Genomic DNA, 18,756 nt, shown 5'->3' on the forward strand with positions numbered 1-18,756 from the left:
TAGAACCAATATTTGTCCCAGGAAGATCATAATGGGAGTGTGATGAGCCCAAGCCACTGGTCCCTGTTGGCCTGGGCACAGCTCTAAGGTCCTGTCCTCCTGGATGTGAGTCAAAGCATTGTCCTGGACTAAAAAGGATGAGACATTCTCCTTCCTGTCCCTCAGGAGTAGGTTTGGAAAGACACCCATGGGTGAAATGTGTTCATGAGATTTCCCCAACAAGGGGAGGGCAATGATTGGATGATAGAAGAGAATGCTCACTATCATTGCTTGGGTTCTGGGAAATGCCTTGCTTTCATCAATGGAATGGATGATTTTTCTCTGTTGCCTGACTTTTTTTTCCTTATTACTCAATTGTTCATTAATGCAATTGCTTTGTAATTCAACAAACATTTACAGAGCACCTAAAGAAGCCAGTGGGTCAGAGTGGTTACCTGAGGAACAAGGCACCCTGGGCTCAAATCCCAGCCTCACCATTTCCATATGGCCTCTCTGAACCCCCTTTCCTTTCCTGTTAAATAGGAATAAATATAGTATCTGCCTCATAAGATTGTCTGAGGATTAAACTAAGTCATGTTTTAAACGCCCCGTAAATATAGAACTATTACCATTGACGTTGTTTGTCATTGCCACTATTCCTTTTTTTTTTTTTTTCCAAGATGGAGTCTCCCTCTGTCGCCCAGGCTGGAGTGCAGAAGCGTGATCTCAGCTCACTGCAAACTCCACTGCCCAGATTCAAGCAATTCTCCTGCCTCAGTCTCCGAAGTAGCTGGGATTACAGGTGTGTGCCACCATGCCTGTTTTTTTTTTTTTTTTTCTTAGTGGAGACAGGATTTCACCATGTTGGCCAGGCTGGTCTCAAACTTCCAACCTCAAGTGATCGATCTGCCTGCCTCAGCCTCCCGAAGTGCTGGGATTACAGGTGTGAGCCACCGCGCCTGGCCTGTCATTATTACTTTGAGCGAAATAATGAGTTGGTGCTGTAGAAACAGATGTAAATAACATTGCCACTGCCCCACAGGAGCTCACAGGCTAGTTGCAAACGCAGACATGAAAAAATGCCAGTGATGGTTAGAAGCCAAATGGTGGAAATGGAACTGTGGGGATTCCAGAGGAGAAGCCCATTCATTCAGCCTGGAAGAACAGAGAAGGCTCCCTGGAGGAGGCAGATCCATTCAAGTTGGACCTTGAATGATATTTAAGATCTGAATAGTCAGAGAAGGGGAAGAAAGACATAGGAGGCAGGCGGAAGAGGTACCGTGTGGAGTGGCCGAAGCATCAATGCAAGACTGCATCCATATGAAAGATGGTTATGTGAGCAGGTTGCAGAGGGTTTTGAAGGCCCAGCCAAGTGAGGCCTGTGGGTTTTATTCTCCTGGGCCATGGTGAGTGGTTCCAACATCTCAAACAAGAGAAGGATTGGATCTGATCATTTCCGAGGGCAAAACTTGCCATTATAAAAATGAATATGCCTACCTAAGACTGAGAAATATTGGCTGGAATAAGTGACCAGATTTTCAGTTCTTTGCCTGTGGGAGTTTGCTTCCTGCCAGAGGCAAAGGGGCCAAGAAGGATGATGTCACAGGGGCCGTGGGATGTCTCATGTCCAGAGCAGGCAGCCAAATCACGCTTATCAGAGACCAAGCGGCCGGGGAGATGAAAAAAGCATTTAGCACCATATACCAAACTTCCTCCGTTCTCTACAGCCTCGCTGGGCTCCCTGAGATCTGGGGAAACTATAGAAGGGAAACTGAGGCACAGAGGGACTAATAATGTAGCAAGTTGGAGCTAGACAGTCCTGAGTCTGAATCCCCTTTCCACCCGTTAACTAGTTGTGTGACCTCAGGGACAAATCGCTTAACTTTTCTGAGGCCCCATTTTCTCATCTGCAAAACAGGATGATAACGGTGACTATTGGCCAGGCGCGGTGGCTCACGCCTGTAATCCCAGAACTTTGGGAGGCCAAGGCAGGTGGATCACTTGAGTTCAGGAGTTTGAGATCAGCCTATTCAACATGGTGAAACCCCGTCTCTACTAAACATACAAAAAAAAAGTAGCTGGGCATGGTGGTGGGGTGTGTGTAATCCCGGCTACTCAGGAGGCTGAGGCAGGAGAATCGCCGGAACCTGGAAGGCGGAGGTTGCAGTGAGCCGAGATCGCACCATTGCACTCCAGCCTGGGCAACAAGAGGGAAACTCCATCTCAATAATAATAATGATAATAATAATAATAATAATAATAATAATAACTACTTCACAGAGTGATAGTGAGGTTGCAGTGAGAGAATACGGAGTGTTTCTGTCAAGCTGCTGTGTGTGCATTAAATGCTCACCAGATGGTAGCTGTTGGGAGAGCTCCGGAGACTTTGGAAAGACTTTGCGCACAGGCTTTCCTAACCTCTCATTTCCCCTTCCTCTGTTAGTCCTTCTTGCTGATTGTCCCCTGGACAGGCTGCGACCCACCCCAGGACTAGCCAGAGAAGAGTGGGAATGAAAAGCACAGACACTTGCCTGGGAGTTTTATAGGCAGAGAAAACCAAAGCATAGCATGTATTTTCACCACTTCTCCGTAGAGGGTAGGCTATGCATCATACCTTTCTTTTTTTCTAAGACCTTTGAAATTTTAGCTATAAATGGTAAAACACATCAATGAATTTCCCCATGAATATTTATTGAAATGGCACTTTTAATACAAAGCCATTTGAAAAGCGAACCTCCAAGGAAAATGCATTTTGTGCAGCCATGGATCTTAAAATATTTACTATGAATATGCTCATCTTAGAAATATTACACACTGCTTTTTTATTATTTGTTCTGGATGAAATCGCAGGGATTTGGCTTAGATGGTTTTTACAAGCTAAACAGTATTGGCAAGATGATTTTCTGGACTCTATTCAACTTTCTTTCTTTCCAGTTCTTGATGCGTTGGTTTCTGGCAATTTTTTCAAAGATGTCTCGGATTTGCAAACAGTTAGTGAACGGGGGCTAAACACACACCTGCTAACAGGTAAGTTATGAAAATAGATAATTCGAGAAATATGGATACTTGAACTAGAACAATCTTAGAGGTTGTCTGATCCGATGCCTTTACTTGTACATGACGGTGTCTTGAATGCCATTTCTCATCCCTCTGATCAGATTGGCAAAAGTTGAAAAGAGTAATAAATTCTTAAAATCTTTGAAGATGCAGGAAATAAGTGTTTCATACATTGCTGGTGGTGGGGACATGAATTGCTACAGACATTTTGGAGAGCAGACCACCCATATCAGTTAAAATTAAAACTAGACAAACCCTTTGAATCAGGAATTTTACTTCTGGGAATCTGTCCTATAGAACAAAAAGCACGGCTTGGCGCAGTGGCTCATGTCTGTAATCTCAGCACTTTGGGAGGTCGAGGCGGACAGATCACGAGGTCAGGAGTTCGAGACCAGCCTGACTAATATGGTCAAACCCCGTCTCTACTAAAAATACAAAAATTAGCCAGGCATGGTGGCGGGTACCTATAATCCCAGCTACTCAGGAGGTTTAGGCAGGAGAATCACTTGAATCCAGGAGGCGGAGGTTGCAGTGAGTGGAGATTACACCACTGCACTCCAGCCTGGGAGACAGAGCGAGACTCCATCTCAAAAAAAAAAAAAAAAAAGCACTAGTATGTAAATATCTGTGTGGAGTAATCTTGTCGAAGCATAGTTTGTAGTGGTACCTGTTGCAGCATCTAAAAACAGCCTGGCTATCCATCAAAAGGGAAATGTGTGAATAAGTTGTTCCCAGATTCTGTAGACTAGTGGTCTCTAAGCATTTCTGTTTGCTCATTTGATGATAGTACACACTTCCAAAAGATGGATATTTATTTGCATGTATGAATACCTTAACTGTAGGATAAACAAACAGAAAATAGAAATTTTAAAGAGAAGAGATCAAAATAGAGACAAAAATTTCCATATGTTTTCCTTGTGCCGGTACAGTGTATGCACCTCATTCTGGAGATTCCCAACTGCAGAATATTAGTTTGCCTTCTAAAGGAATGAATGTCATGCATCATTTAGGGGCAAATTAAATAGAAAACACAGAAAAATCATTTTATTTCATTTTTGCAAAAACAAATGTTGGCCCCCAAATTTTTATATCTATAGACATACAGACACAGACAAATATAGATATACACACATACGCTTTTATATATTTATACGCAAATGGTGTGATAATGGTGTGAATGGATAACACCAGGCTGTCACTGGTTACTATATCGGGGCTGAACAGGAAAGTAGGGAAAGGAGAAGAATTGGGGAAAAATAAGATACAAAAACTATGGGCCGGGCACAGTGGCTCACACCTGTAACCCCAGCACTTTGGGAGGTTGAGGTGCGCGGATCAGTTGAGGTCAGGGTTTGAGACCAGCCTGGCCAACACGGTCTATACTAAAAATATCAAAATTTGGCCAGGCACAGTGGCTCACGCCTGTAATCCCAGCACTTTGGTAGGCCGAGGCGGGCAGATCATCTGTGGTTGGGAGTTTGAGACCAGCCTGGCCAACATGGTGAAACCCCATCTCTACTAAAAATACGAAAATTAGCTGGGCGTGGTAGTGCATGACTATAATCCCAGCTACTTGGGAGACCGAAGCAGGAGAATCACTTGAACCTGGGAGGCGGCGGTTGCAATGAGCCAAGATCAGGCCACTGCACTCCAGCCTGGGTGACAAAGCAGGATTCTATCTCAAAAAAAAAAAAATTCAGCTGGGCATGGTGGCACACACCTGTAGTCCCAGCTACTCAGGAGGCTGAGACAGGAGGATGACCTGAGCCCAGGAGGTGGAGGTTGCAGTGAGCCAAGATCATACCACTGCACTCCAGCCTGGGTGGCAAAACAAGACCATGTCTCAAAAAAAAAAGAGAGAGACTACAGAGAAATGGAAAAATATTCATGATGTAATGTTAAATAAAAAAGAAAAGGGTCTATCGATTACATTTGTTCATATAGGCAAAAAGCAAATCAGCAGGAAAAGGGAGAAGAAGGCAATACAGACGAATGAAAGAACTGATTTGATTAGGTGCACAATTTTTGTCTTGGGTATTGGTTGCCATTTTAATAGTAACACGAACAGATCCCATTTCAGCCTCTCTCTAGGTTATTTACTTCTCGGATCTCCTTCTCTCAGCACAATGATGCCTTTCCTTGGTCTCTTTGCAGCCATCATCTGCATGCCCAGATCTATGCTCCACGGGCCCCACATTCCTGTGTCTCCATTTTGCACAAGTAGCAGAAAGACAGGGGTCTCCCAGGCCCAAGTCCAAGTGACCAAAAGGAGAATCCAATTGCCCAGCTCTGGTCAGGGACCCCAGCAGTCCTGTGAGCTCTGGCCAAGGAGACAAGGTCACGAGGTCAAACCCAGATGTCAGCTCCACTGCCCTGTGTGAGTGACAGTTCTCAGGGAAAATGACAGAGTCTTCCAAAGACGCACGGCCAGTGAGAGGTAGGGTCAGTCGTAGAGCCCGAGTTCCCCAGACCCCAGTAGGGTCCCTTTGGAGTTCCTTCATTCTGCACACCCAAGGACGGGTGACCCTAAGAAGGACTTTCTCAGTGATTTACGGGATTCAGAGAAGCAAGAGGTGTCAAAATGGGACTTGGAAAAATGCCAGTGACTCACAGGGCAGAATGTGGCTTTTTAAAGGAGTGAAAGCACATGAAGGTGTCTCTGACTTATTTCCAACTGTTGTCCTTCAATGACTGAAAATCTGCACACAACAGCTGGCTTATGGCACCCACTGGCCAATACAGCTCTCAGAGCTGAGAATTTGCTCCCTTCCTGTGTGTAAAACATCCTCTCCTTGGTCCCAGGCCTTGGCCTGACCCTGAGCAGGGTAAAAAGGCTCAGCCCACTGAAAAAGAGAGAGAGAGGGAGAATGAGAGCGAGTGAGGGGTCCTGGCTGGCAGAAGGCTCTGCCATTACCTGGGGAGCTGAGGTTGGGATAAACCCGGCTCAGCACTCAGACAGGCAGGAGCCTGCACCAGGTCCAGGCTACTTCCTTGATCAGAATTTGATGGTGCCAGAAATAGCCCCACTGCCCTTGGTTACTGGGCCATTTGAGGGGAAAATTGCATTATAATCCTAACATCCCTGCTACATCTGGAAATTTGTCATAGTAATTAAATGCTAATAAGGCAAGAGAGATTAAATGGATAGTTTCCTTAAAGATTACACTCCACCACCCAAGGTCAGGTAGAAATTATAAGTAATGTAGTGATGTAGTCAGATCACTCCTGCTGAATACATGTCATGATGAGAAAGCAAGGAGTCGTTCAGTTTTCTATATTTGAATATCTCATTAGAGTCTGTGTCATTCAGAGACATATTGGGTGGCAGAAAGGTGACATTTAAGGTCTCTCACGGAAAGCCAAGCCCTTAATTATCTGATGGAGGTTAATGTGACCACGGAACAGGGGAAGTCTGGGTGTAACCGGGGAGAACGGATTGTGCTAAGAGCAGGTTTCGTGGATGGACCCATAGAGCGGGGCACCCCGGCGGGAGGTCTGGGCGGAGTTTTCCTGCTTTGCTCTTTCCCTATCAGGCTGAATGTGGGGACCAGGAGCACTCTCCTTGGCATAAAGAAGAGGTGAGCACAGTCGTAAGGAATGAAAGTGCAGGAAATGAGCTCTCCACCACAACAACGATGAAGGCAGAAGGCCAGCCAGCCTACAGGCCTGGAAAGGCTTTGCTGAGGATGCCGAAGGCTGCAATGTAGTATGTGCAGGGGCAACGGTCAGTGTGTGCAGCAGCAATGATGGCTGTGACTCTAGTGTGTAGAAGGCGCTCCATGGGAATATAGTAGGCAGTCATGAAAATCGCTCCACAAGTTCCCTGCCTCCCAGGGATTCATGCCCTTGTGGAATCCACCTGCCTGCATGTGGGCTGGACCTAGTGATGTGCTTCTAACAAATACAATATGAAAAGGTGATGTGATGTCACTTCCAAGATTCAGCGACCAAAAAAAGCCTGTAACTCCTGCCTTGTTTGCACTCTCTCTGGCTCTTCTCACTTGCTCACACTGGTGAAGCCAGCCACTGTGTTGTGAGATGCCCTATGGAGAGGCCCAGGTGGCAGGGAACTGAGGGCAGCCTCTGACCAACAGCCAGCAAGAGGTCCGCAGTCTGACAGCCTGCAAGAAATTGAATCTTGCCATTATGCTATGTGAGCGAGCTTGGAAGTAAGTTCTTCCCAAGGTGAGCCTTCGGCTGAGACTGCAGCCAAGGCCAACTTCTTGGTTACAGCCTCATGAGAGTCACTGAGCCAATGCTCACTAAGTCACTAATGCTCAATAGTCACTAAGCTGTGCCTAGATTCCTGACCCGCAGAAACCCTGAGTTAACAAACGTTGGTTTTAAGTCATCAGTTTAAGCTGTGTCTAAGTTCGGGGGTAGTTCGTTACATGGCAGTGGGTAACTAACACAAGGAGCTTTAGACTTTATGATAATAATGGGGTGGGAGGCCTCAGATTGACCAGTAGGCAGACCCTCCTTGCTGTGTCTCTGTATTCTCGCCCTTGTCCTGCACCAGGGAGAGGAAGTTTCTTCCTGCACCTAGCCTGGAAATGGGATCTTTGTGTCCTACCTTGGGGCCTACGATAGATGGGTGGTTAATATTAACAGAAAAAAAGTTTTGCTAAAGGTTTAATGAGCTTTAGATAATGAGCTACAGAACCAGAAGAGGAAGAGACGCTGCTGTTTCTCACCTACCCCAAGGCAAAAAAGAACAGTGCCCATCTGCAGTGGAGACTCTGAGTTGGAGCCAAGGTGTGGATTGTGCCATTAAACTGTCGTTCTGAACATCCATGAACAGAGATTTTGACAGGCATCCTAACAACGTGTTTCCTATTCATCAAGAGTTGGGAATAGGTGGTTGATCAAGAACTGTGGCAGCTCAGAACAATTCTCCAGCAAAATGTGGTGGCTGCCACATTTCTTTGCCTTTTACATCTGCAGCACGGAACGATTATAGCTCGACTCAGCTCCTGAGCTTCTCAGTAAACAGCTGGTGGAAAAACCACATATCCTCAGCAACATATCCTCAGCTTGTAATTGGAAGAGAAAGGTACTATTTTCCAGGAAGATATCATTTTCTTGGAAAACTTTAAAAGCCAGGTGATTTAGAATTTTAATCCATCCGTCCTTCTATTTCATTAACATTTCTTGTGCTTCCTGTATACCAGGTCCTGGGCTAGGGGCTAAGGTTACAAAGATAAATGCAAAATACAATACTATCCCTGCCTCTACTGGCTTAAACGTATAATGAAGGCAATATATAAATATAGCTTTTCAGTCGGGCGCGGTGGCTCACGCCTGTAATCCTAGCACTTTGGGAGGCCAAGGCAAGTGGATCACCTGAGGTCAGGAGTTCGAGACCAGCCTGGGCAACATGGTGAAACCCCATCTCTACTAAAAATACAAAAATTAGCCAGGCGTGGTGGTAGACGCCTGTAATTCCAGCTACTGAGGAGGCTGAGACAGGAGAATCGCTTGAACCCGGGAGGCAGAGGTTGCAGTGAGCCGAGATTGTGCCTCTGCACTCCATCCTGGACAACAAAGAACAAAACTCCACTCAAAAAAAATATATATATATATATACACACACATATACATACACACACACATATACACACATATATGTATACATATACATATACATATATGAGCTTTGAGCTGGTACAAAAATCATTCCATGAGATTATGGATATATACACATATATACACACATATATATGTATAGACAAATACACATATACATATATGTGTGTGTGTATATATGTGTGTGTGTATATATGTGCATGTGTGTATATATATATATAGTTTTTCAAGTGAGTAAAAAATGTTGGATAATTCTTTATGGAATCAAACACAGAAAACAAAGAATGGAAGGAATAAATATAAATTATTTTTAGGGTATTTTATTTTTCCCAGGGCACTATCCATTTTGCAGAGGAGACCCGACAAAGATTGAGAAGCCAATTCTTGTGAAGTGAAAGTCTGTCATAATATCATTTGTCGAAGTCTGCGCTTTGAGCTGGTACAAAAATCATTCCATGAGATTATGGTGTGGATGTGACGAGCGGAACTTTAGAAAGCCCAAGCTAGATGAGGATTGCGCCAATTCTTATTTCAAACTTCTAATTTTTAAAAGATTCAGAGAGGGGAAGACACTTGCCCAAGATCACACAGCACATAAATTGTCCTTCTAGATTAGAACATTGGCCTTCTCCCTCCCAGCCAGCATTTTTATGATGATTCTTAGGTCACAAGAGAGCATCAAAGATAAGGTTTTCATGACCAACAACCTGGTTTTCCTGGTGATGGATTAAGCATCAAGGACCTTGTTGACATGATGGTAGGTTCAGTAAGCACTTACTTTGTTCCCTGAATCCAGCTATACAATAACATAGCCACGCTCGAAAATGACAAGAGGCACTAGACTGAACCCAAAACTGAGCTGAAAGACAGGAAGTAGATGGGAAGCTTAGAAGGAACCCACAGCCCAGGACGTAACGAGGAATTCTGCGTCAGAAATACTGGTGCTTCCTACTGGGAGTGGGTGGAATTTGGGGAGCAGGAAGTGGCCTAGTGGTGATTAACAGGGTCATTATTAAGGCGTCACAGCCTAAGACAGCAGGCAGGATGGTTGACACCTCCGCAATTCTCCTCTATTTTCATGAACACACAATCACTAACATTTTGATAAAAATCCAAACCATGAAAAATATAGCAAAATCAACAACTGAAAAAAACTTAACACCCAAGAAAATAGAGTTGATAGAGCAAACAGGACAGAACATTTACATAAATATATTTAATATCTTCAGAGAGAGGTGACAGAGTACCATGGCCATGAAGCACGTCCAGATTGTTATACAAATCAAGTCTCATGAATAAAAAACATAAATATAGAAATCCATAGATGTGTTGAAGAGCAGAATGTGCACAGTGACGTGCAAATTATAAATTTTGACTATTAAGTAAAGAATTCTCCCAGGACCCAGTACAATGGGATTGAGAGATTAAAAGTATGGAAAAAGAGCTGGGTGTGAAAACTAGATTTTTGAGTTCCAACACCAGTGCCAGAATGAGAGATTAAAGAAAAGAGACGGCAATATTCAAAGAGATAGTAGCTAATATGTACTAAAATTAAAGAAAGAAATCCAGCGTAATCCCAGCACTTTGGGAGGCTGAGGTGTGTGGATCACAAGGTCAAGAGATCAAGACCATCCTGGCCAACATGGTGAAAACCCCATCTCTACTAAACATACAAAAATTAGCTGGGCATGGTGGTGGGTGCCTGTAGTCCCAGCTACGAGGCTGAGGCAGGAGAATTGCTTGAACCTGGGGGGTGGAGGTTGCAGTAAGCTGAGATCACTCCACTGCACTCCAGCTTGGCAACAGAGAGAAACTCCAAAAAAAAAAAAAAAAAAAAAAAAAAGAGGGAAGGAAGGAGAGAGAGAGAGAGAGAGAGAGAGAGAAGGAAACAATGAACAAAAGAAAGAAAGAAATTGAAAGATGCACTATGTGCCGAGCAGAATAAATTTTTAAAAATAATACAGATCTGGCCAATATAAATTGGGAATGTTCCTTTACCTTCACAAGTAGATGATTCTACTAACGTCAAGGCAGTGGGTTGAGGACATTAGCTCTGAATTCATTATTATGACTTGGATATCACCGATCCTCTTGGATGATGCTTCAAAATGTCCACTCTGTGCAATACGATCCAATGGCCAGTTCTTCCCTATGGACCATAAAGCATGCTCTGATTGCTGGACTTTTTCCTTATTTGTGTTGTGCTGTACAAATGATCCCCACCTCCTGGTGTTCATGCCTTTGTGCAATCCCCTTCCCTTGGATGTGACGAGGGCCTGTGACTCGCTTCTAACCAGTAGAACGCGGCAAAAATGAAGGGATGTCACTCCTGTTGTTACATTATGAATGTTAGACTGTCTCACTCTCTGACTGGCCTTGAAGAAGCAAACAGCCATGTGGTGAACTGCCTATGGAGACCCCCACATGTCTAGGAATGGTGGATGGCCTCTAGGAGCTGAGGACCTCTGTCCTACAACCACATGCGACTTAATTCTGTCAACGATCTAAGTGAGTTTGGATTCTTCCTGGTCAAATCTCCAGATGAAAATGCAGTCTGGCTGACATCTTGATTGCAGCCTGATGAGATCCTGAAGCAGAGAACTCAGTTAAGCCATTCACAGCCTCCGGACCCACGGAAACTGTGGAATGATAAATGCGTGTTGTTTTAAGCTGTTCCACTTGTGGTCATTTGTTGCTCAGCAATAGAAAACAAATACAGGTGATTCTGGTGAGGGATGACTTCAACCTTTGGCAAGTCCCATGGTACAACTGGATGGTTGAAGGCTTATTAGAAAGTATGTGTATTAGCATCACTATTCTGCTTCCCTGGGCTTCCTCCTAGACACATACTAAATGTGTACCCTGCCTTCCAAAGTGAGGGTAGATTACCCTGTCATTTGGGTACCACAGATCTGACTGTGGGAGGAAGAATTATCTAAGTGAGTTGATGCCAAGGCCCAAGTGACCAGGCTCTTGTCACTTGTAATGCTCAGGATGGCTGGTGTTGGATTTAGAGGGGCAGCTGTCTGCAACTGGAGCTCTTACAAATACACACATACTGCTGAGCTCAGACCCATCAAAGATGCTTGCCTATTAATTAATGTCTTGGAATAACAGGACCTTTCTTTGTCTGGCATTTGGTGACTTGGGGTGAAAACTCTGTGCTCCTATCTTATGGCATTATGGTCCATCTCACTGAGTTCCCTTCTTTGGAAAGGGATTTTTCTTCTGAGCAGGTTGTCAAGTAGTGGGGATGCTTGATAAATGGCTCTTAAAAGTGAACTCAGTTGCCCACCAAAATGTATTCTGGCAAAGAATGAGCGGTGAAATTAATGGACTTGCTTCCAAATGAGCTGTCTGTGCACACTTGTCTCATTTCCAGCAACTTCTTGAAGAATTATAGGTATGCAGTGTGGGGCCAATCAGGTGGTTTAGTGGAAAGAATCCACCTTCTGGTCCCAACTCCACCACTCACTCCTGCAGCATGTCCTCGTATGAGACCCTTTCCCATTCCAAATCTCATTTTACTCTTCTATAAAGTAGTTAAATTTTGGCTAACTCAGTCTCAGACACCACATTTTCTCTTCCCTCCACATGGAAATAATAATGTTTGCCTCACTGAGGCACATGTGGGATGATGTTTGTGGAACTTAGTGACCCAAAAGAATTTTGTTCACTGTTATTGATTACCATTATTCACACCTTCAAACCATGGATCTGTCACTGCTGATGCCTAGACCTGAAAAAAAAAAATTCTTAAGTACTAAAGACACCTTGGAAAGTTAATGCATTCAGCTCATGGTTATCCTTATAACATCAACTGGGATTCTTTTTATTTTTGACAACAAGATTCCTCATTTTATATTGCCTGTCATTTAAGCTGGATCTGTTCATATTTCCCAGGGCAGGGGCCTGGATGTCTGCAATATGTCTGCACATTTGGGCCCCTCCTGAGAACTTCCAGAAGTTCAAAATCTATCTTCAGTCACAAAAGGGAGCACTGTGGACAAATATACTCACATAAATTTCCTGGGATCCTGCCCTTTTTCTACATATTGTATAGATTTTCATCCTGGCATACTGTATAATAGACATTCCAAAGAGAGTATGAAGTCACATATAACTCCCTCTCTTCCTCCGATTTCTGGCACACAGAGGGCTAAAGAGGGAAAGACAGAGGGGGGATCTCGTAGTGGCATCATTTACTTCTCCTCCAACAGCAGCAATTCAGCTCTGCCCCAAGCTTGCATGTCCCACTTCGCAAAATCAAAGCTATATGGTTAACTACACCTACCCTCCCTAGAAGGGAGTTTACTGTCTATAAGCTGTTACTCAAGCATGTCCCCTGAAGGGGCTAAAGGGGTCTAATCCCCAATCCAAGTAGTTTATCAAATAATTCCTTCCAATACCACATCACATACTCCATACTGTAACTTTCAAGAAGTTACAATAACTACAAAAGGGCCATACACTGACAATCATTACAAATTGGAATCCCAATCCTCTCATTTTTCAAGCAGAGATAATAAGTAATAATCACACCAAAGGGTTAAGCATTAAATGAGACAACTGATGGTCTGGACTGGGCACCTCAGAAATTATTGCCTATGGCTATATAGGTAACCTCACCATGTACCAACTTAAAAATGCTACTTGTATTGGCTAAACACAGCTTTCTATTGAGAATTTTGCACTCAGCTCAATTCCTGTGAAAAGCAACCTCCCAATCCTACAAGCTCAGGGTGGACTGAGTTTCAGGCTTTATCTACATCAGCCACAGAGATAGAGAATGTCAGAGTCCCAGGGCTTTTCAATCCAACTCATTTGCACCACATTCTGAGTTATAAGTAACAGAAATTAAACTCAATACAACTTAAACAATAAACAGAATTTATTAGCTCATATAACAAAAAAAGTCCAGAGGTAAGGCCAACCTCAAGCAAGGCTTGATCCTGTACTTAAACAATTTCACCAAGGACTTGATTTCTTTCTGCCTCTCGACTCTCCCTTCTGTGGTGTCAGCTTCATGTGGCTCATGGTCATGATCCCAAGGCCCAAGGTGGTCATCATAAAGACTCAGGAATACTACTACCTTTTTCACATTCAACAGGGGAATTAAAACAGCTTCTACCCAGCATTCCCAAAAGTCTTGAAATTCCCTCTGGCTTCATTGCCTTAACTCACAAGATCATACCTAACCCAGTCAGCATAGCTGGAAAGATGGAAGGTGTCATTGGCTTAGTCTGGGACATGTATTCCACCCCTGGAGAGGCTCTGGCAGATCATAGGAATCCCCAAACAGAAATGGGGGGTTGCTGGGAAAGGAAATGGGGGAACGAATGTGGATGCAACCAGCAAGACCTACCACTTCCCCCATTTTAAAAATGGGAAATTGAGACTGGAGATGGGAAAAGTCTTGTCCAAGATGGCAGACAAGAGCCGGGACTACAACCTGGCCGTTCAGTCTGACGACTCTACATTATTTCCACTCCACTTTACCCCCACCTTGTTCAGACCAACTCACTCAGTATTGAGTGGTGATAAATAGGAGGTCAGATGAATCAATTTCTCCCTATAGTGAAATGAACCCCTTTAGAGTCATCACATTTCAGATACCTCCAGTGGGTTTCCAAACAAGTCAGCAGAAAACAAACCTGTGTCCCAAGAATTCTTGCAGTGATAAGATCAGCCTCGGCTCTTCTCCTCTCCTCTTGGGGACCCCTAAGAGCCAAGTGGCTATTGCTACTTTTAAGGGGAAAATGCATTCTGATATGCAAACATTATCACATATTCATGCACTCAAAATCTAATTTTAGCTGCAAGAGACCTCATTATAAGATGTTCACATAATTAAGCAGCTTTCTTCCCAGGGTTTGGAAGCCTGTCTATTCTTCTCTCTCATTTACACATCACTGGGATTACCAGAATGTGTTTTAGTTTTTTAAAATTATATATTTTGTTTTTCCAAATTGATCCACAACAGGAGATGAAATCCATAAAAATTACATGTTTTAACACAGGTTTGTGTAACTCTGCAGCCCTGCTATTAAAGTTGGCATCTGTAAACGGTCAGGGTTTCTCTGTTCTATTCTAACCGGTTCCTGATGCATTTGCCACACTTCTGCCCTACATACAAATCAGCTTTTATTCCTTGGCTGGTTGGGAGAGTGTCCTCTTTACTGAGAAGTTAAGAGCTGTAGATGAGACCTAACTTGGACAGAAACAAATGGACTTTCCTGCAAGCACAGACAGATCCCTGTTCCTGTTTCTGATGAGATCTCCTACATAGGCAGACCTGGGATGAAGGCTGTGAGGACCACTGCCAGCTGATGGGGCCTCTGCTCTCCTTTGCTCATCCAACATCTGGGAGCACCTGCCAAGGGCCAGGTGCCTTGCCATATGGAGTGACTCAACGTAAACTGGATGAACCCTGACCCTATCATTCTACTTGCCTGCATTCTTCACTAAGGTACACAGTTGTCTACAAGGCCACAGGAGCAGGTGACACTCTACCTGGAGGGAGATGACATCTCTGGGCACCTGGCAGCAGTCAATGTACCAATCCAACTACCAGGAAAAGCCTGGTGCTGTTGCTGTCCCCAGACCCCGGCTCCAGTCCCAGTCACTCCTCTCTCCACACTTTACCCTTCCCAGCCTCCATGGCTTCCCCGCTGCCACGCCTGCCATCGCTTTTGAGGATCTAGGTTTGCTCTGGGATGCAGGTCTGCCCTGGCTACCCCTCCCAAGGCAGTGTGGAAACTCCCAAGGGGTCTCAATTGCCCCATCAGGGGCCTTCGCGGATTAGATCCTGAGCCAATGAACATTTTCAAAGACCTTGGTGTTTCTAGCTTTGAACTGAACTGAGTTGATGCTATGGGAGGGTCAAGAACAGCTTCGCATCAGTGTGGGTTTGGGGGAATCCCAGGAAGGATTTAGAGGCCAGCAGGGGCACAGATGCCCAAACCCACCCACTGGCCAAACGGAAGGTTGGAGGAAGCTTCCATGTGGGGAAGGGCATCTCTCCTGGGCCCTCCACCCCCTACCTGTGCTCATGGCGGGTGGCTCTAGGTTCCCCATCATCAGGCTAGGGAGCAGAAGGTCAGGACATCTCAATGTCCAGCTCTCCCAAATCCCTCACCCTGCCTTCTCCTCCCAATGCAGCTTCGCTCAGGCTGAGGGGAGGTCTCCCTGACAGCTGACCCAGAGCAGGACCATGGGGCCCAGCCAGGGTTATCCTAGGCCTAGAAAAGCCACTGAGGGGCTTCCTGAGTTCAGGCCCACTCACCTTCCCCATCTTCACAGCGGCCAGTGTGCAGCCGGATTGCCACAATCCTCCCTGCATCTCAGCCACCTTGAGCGTTGCTCCCGGGTTGCACCCCTACCCTCCACACTTGAACCTCCTGGCCTCCACAGCCTCACTTGTGAGCCCAAGATGTGTAGCATACGTTGACCCCCCATCCCAGGCTGGCAGGGCCTGACCTAGGGGTCAGACTGAATACTAACTGGCTCTCATGACCCCAGTGTGGGTCCCCAGAGAAAACAGGGCCCCTATGGCTGGGGCACCAGTCCCAGTGATCTCCGAGACACAGCCCTTACAATCTCCCCCGTGCCAACTCCCAAGACCCATCTGCTGGTGTACAGGTCCCCAGGGGTCCTGGGCTCCCCTGGAACTTCAGCTCCTGCCCTCTTCCCTATGCCCCTACGCTTACACCTTGCTTCTGGGGCATGACTTGAATCTCCAGCTTCCCTGGGGATAGTTGGAGGAAGAAGCCAGGCAAGGAGGCCCCACGCCCTGGAGCATGGGGCAGCGGGGGTTGAAGGGGGTGGAGGGCAGGGCATAGACTTAATGTGGCTGGTCTTGAGGTCAGTGTCTGTATTGGCTTGGGTGGGGTGTTGGGCGGTCCTCAACTCTGCCCATGGTGCGGCCAGCCCAGCCACAGAGAAAACAGGGGCAAGGCTGCAGAGTTTGTGGTGCCTGTAGTCACACCACACATACATTTATGGGATGTCAGGCACATGGCCAGGGCCGCCCAGCCCAGCAGCAGCAGTCTTTGCGCCCACCTCCATCCCAGGGGTCCTCGCGGCTCAGAGCATAAATGCCCGCCCGGCCCAGCATCCCAGAGTCAAACACCCTGACGAGGAAGTCTATGCCGGGGCTAGACACAGGAAGCCCAGGACCTCCTAGATCCCAGGGAGTGCATGTGTATCTGTGTGAGGGAGACAGCCAGCCAGCCTCCAGGAGCACATGGCCTGGCACCTGTGTGTGACATCTGTGCGTGGCTGCGTTTGTATCTGAGGGCGCCTGGCACACCCCGCGTGGGTGGCTTCGCTAAGATGGGGCTGTGAGCCTGGAGTGGTGTCTGAGTGTGTCTGAGGAGGTGTGGGTTGGTGGCCAGCTACGTGTCCTTTTGTGTTTGCCTTGTGATGTGTGTCTGTTGTGTCCAGGTCTCCTTGTGCGGGAGGCAGCACCAGGGTGGGCCTGGTCCGTCCACCTCACCCACGGTTCGTCCCAGCGAGGCCACAGGCCTGAGCATCAGAGTGGGGTGCGCAGCCCCGTGGTGAGATTGCGTCACTCAGCGGGGGCGGCGGCGTGGGCCAGGCCTATCATCTGGGCACATACTCCCTGGGAAGCCCGGTCCAGTTGTGGTCACGCAAAGCCTTGTCCACCGTCCGGATGTAGCCATTGATCAAGTCTTTCATTTCCGGGGTGAAGGGCTCAGGGTCGTGGGAGCGCCGGCCGCGCCGCCGGAAGCTGCCCTCCTTGTTGTTCTCCACGCAGAGCAGGCGCTCCTCGCTCACAGACACGTTGAGGAAGGCCACCATCTCCCGCAGCGTGGGCACCAGACTGCGCCGCAGCTCCTCGTAGTGCACCACCAGCAGCCGCTTCCCGTACTTGAGCCAGTCCAGGACGTGCGAGGACCACCACGAGGCATAGCTGTTGACGAAGTCCGGCCACTCTAGAGTGAGGACAGGAGAGACGCAGAGTCAGGGGCTGGCCCTGCCAGGGCTGCCAGTCCCGCGGAGGCTGCTCGGGAGAGGGAACTGGGCAGGGTTTTCCACTGTCCGCTGCCTAGAGTCAACCTGGCATTCCCCATGGAGGAGGACCCTTTGGTGGCCGAGCAGTGTGTCTGTGGTGGGCGGGGGCAGCTCTGGGCATCCTGGTGGGATGAGGACACTGTGCAGGCTCCATTTCCCATCCTAGGTCCTCCTAGAAAGCTAAGTCAGCGTGGTGCCTGATGGGCACGTATGTCTTGTGGTTTGATTGCCAGTTTGAACCTGTGAAACTGCCAGGCAGTAGGACATACAGTGAAGCCACAGGCAGGGGTGGCCTTGGACTTTTGCAGGTAATCTACTTTATGAGCTTTCTTTTCCAGAAAATTAAGAAATTAATTTTTGGGGAGGGCTGTGCAGGGTCCAAATATCAGAAATCATCTCAATAAAAAGTTTCCATAATTGGGCTATTAACATACCTCAAATGCTGTGTGAAGCGTTTGCTTTCTCTAATCTTCACAGTGACCCTAGAAGACAGGGCCTATCCTTATTTTTAAGATGAGAAAACAGGCTCAGAAGACAAGGTAAGCAGCTTTCCCGGAGCTATACAGCTCATAAGAGGCAGAGGAGGCATCAGAGATCAGCCTGCCAGACTCTCAGGGGCTGTCTAGGTAGACGATGATGGGGGAAGGGGAAGACTAGAGGCCAGCAGAGGCCACCCACTGGTTGATCCAGTAACAAGCAGAAAGGGGTGCAAGCCTGCCTGGCCACGGGCCCCTGTGACTACCCCTCTCATCCCACCCTGCCTGGAGACTACTTTGTTTCTGACCGACTTCATTTCTCATCACTTACCACCCAGACTCTATTCGTCACCACCCAAAGGCTCAGCTGTGCGTGTCTTGAGGGCAGAGACCCTGACCCCATTAGCCTGGGCTCCTGGCACCCTGCCCCATGCCTGGCACCCAGGAGGACTTCAGCAAGTGTGAGTCAGAGGACTGATTCCATGAATAAAGCTGCAGTGGGGAACAGGCCAATCTGACCCAGAATCAGACACTCTGGATGTTGGGGCACAAAAGGCTTGTATGCCCCCCAAATTCATGGAGTCCTAACTCACCATATCATGGTATTAGGGATGGGGGCTTT

General features: G+C 46.7%; 1 protein-coding gene across 2 annotated transcripts in view; it reads right to left on the reverse strand.

Moving 5' to 3' along the window:
* Positions 1-13,495: 13,495 nt before the first annotated feature.
* Positions 13,496-18,756, reverse strand: part of WSCD1 (WSC domain containing 1) — a 54,541-nt gene continuing 49,280 nt past the window's right edge. For both annotated transcript variants that reach the window (XM_033184886.1, XM_033184887.1), the window contains exon 9: positions 13,496-17,579. In XM_033184886.1, the coding sequence (XP_033040777.1) occupies positions 17,227-17,579 (353 nt within the window). In that variant the 3' untranslated portion in view covers positions 13,496-17,226. The remainder of the gene's footprint in view (positions 17,580-18,756) is intronic.

This window comes from Trachypithecus francoisi, unplaced genomic scaffold (assembly GCF_009764315.1).
Source record: "Trachypithecus francoisi isolate TF-2019V2 unplaced genomic scaffold, Tfra_2.0 Lachesis_group20, whole genome shotgun sequence".
Taxonomy (NCBI): Eukaryota; Metazoa; Chordata; class Mammalia; order Primates; family Cercopithecidae; genus Trachypithecus; species Trachypithecus francoisi.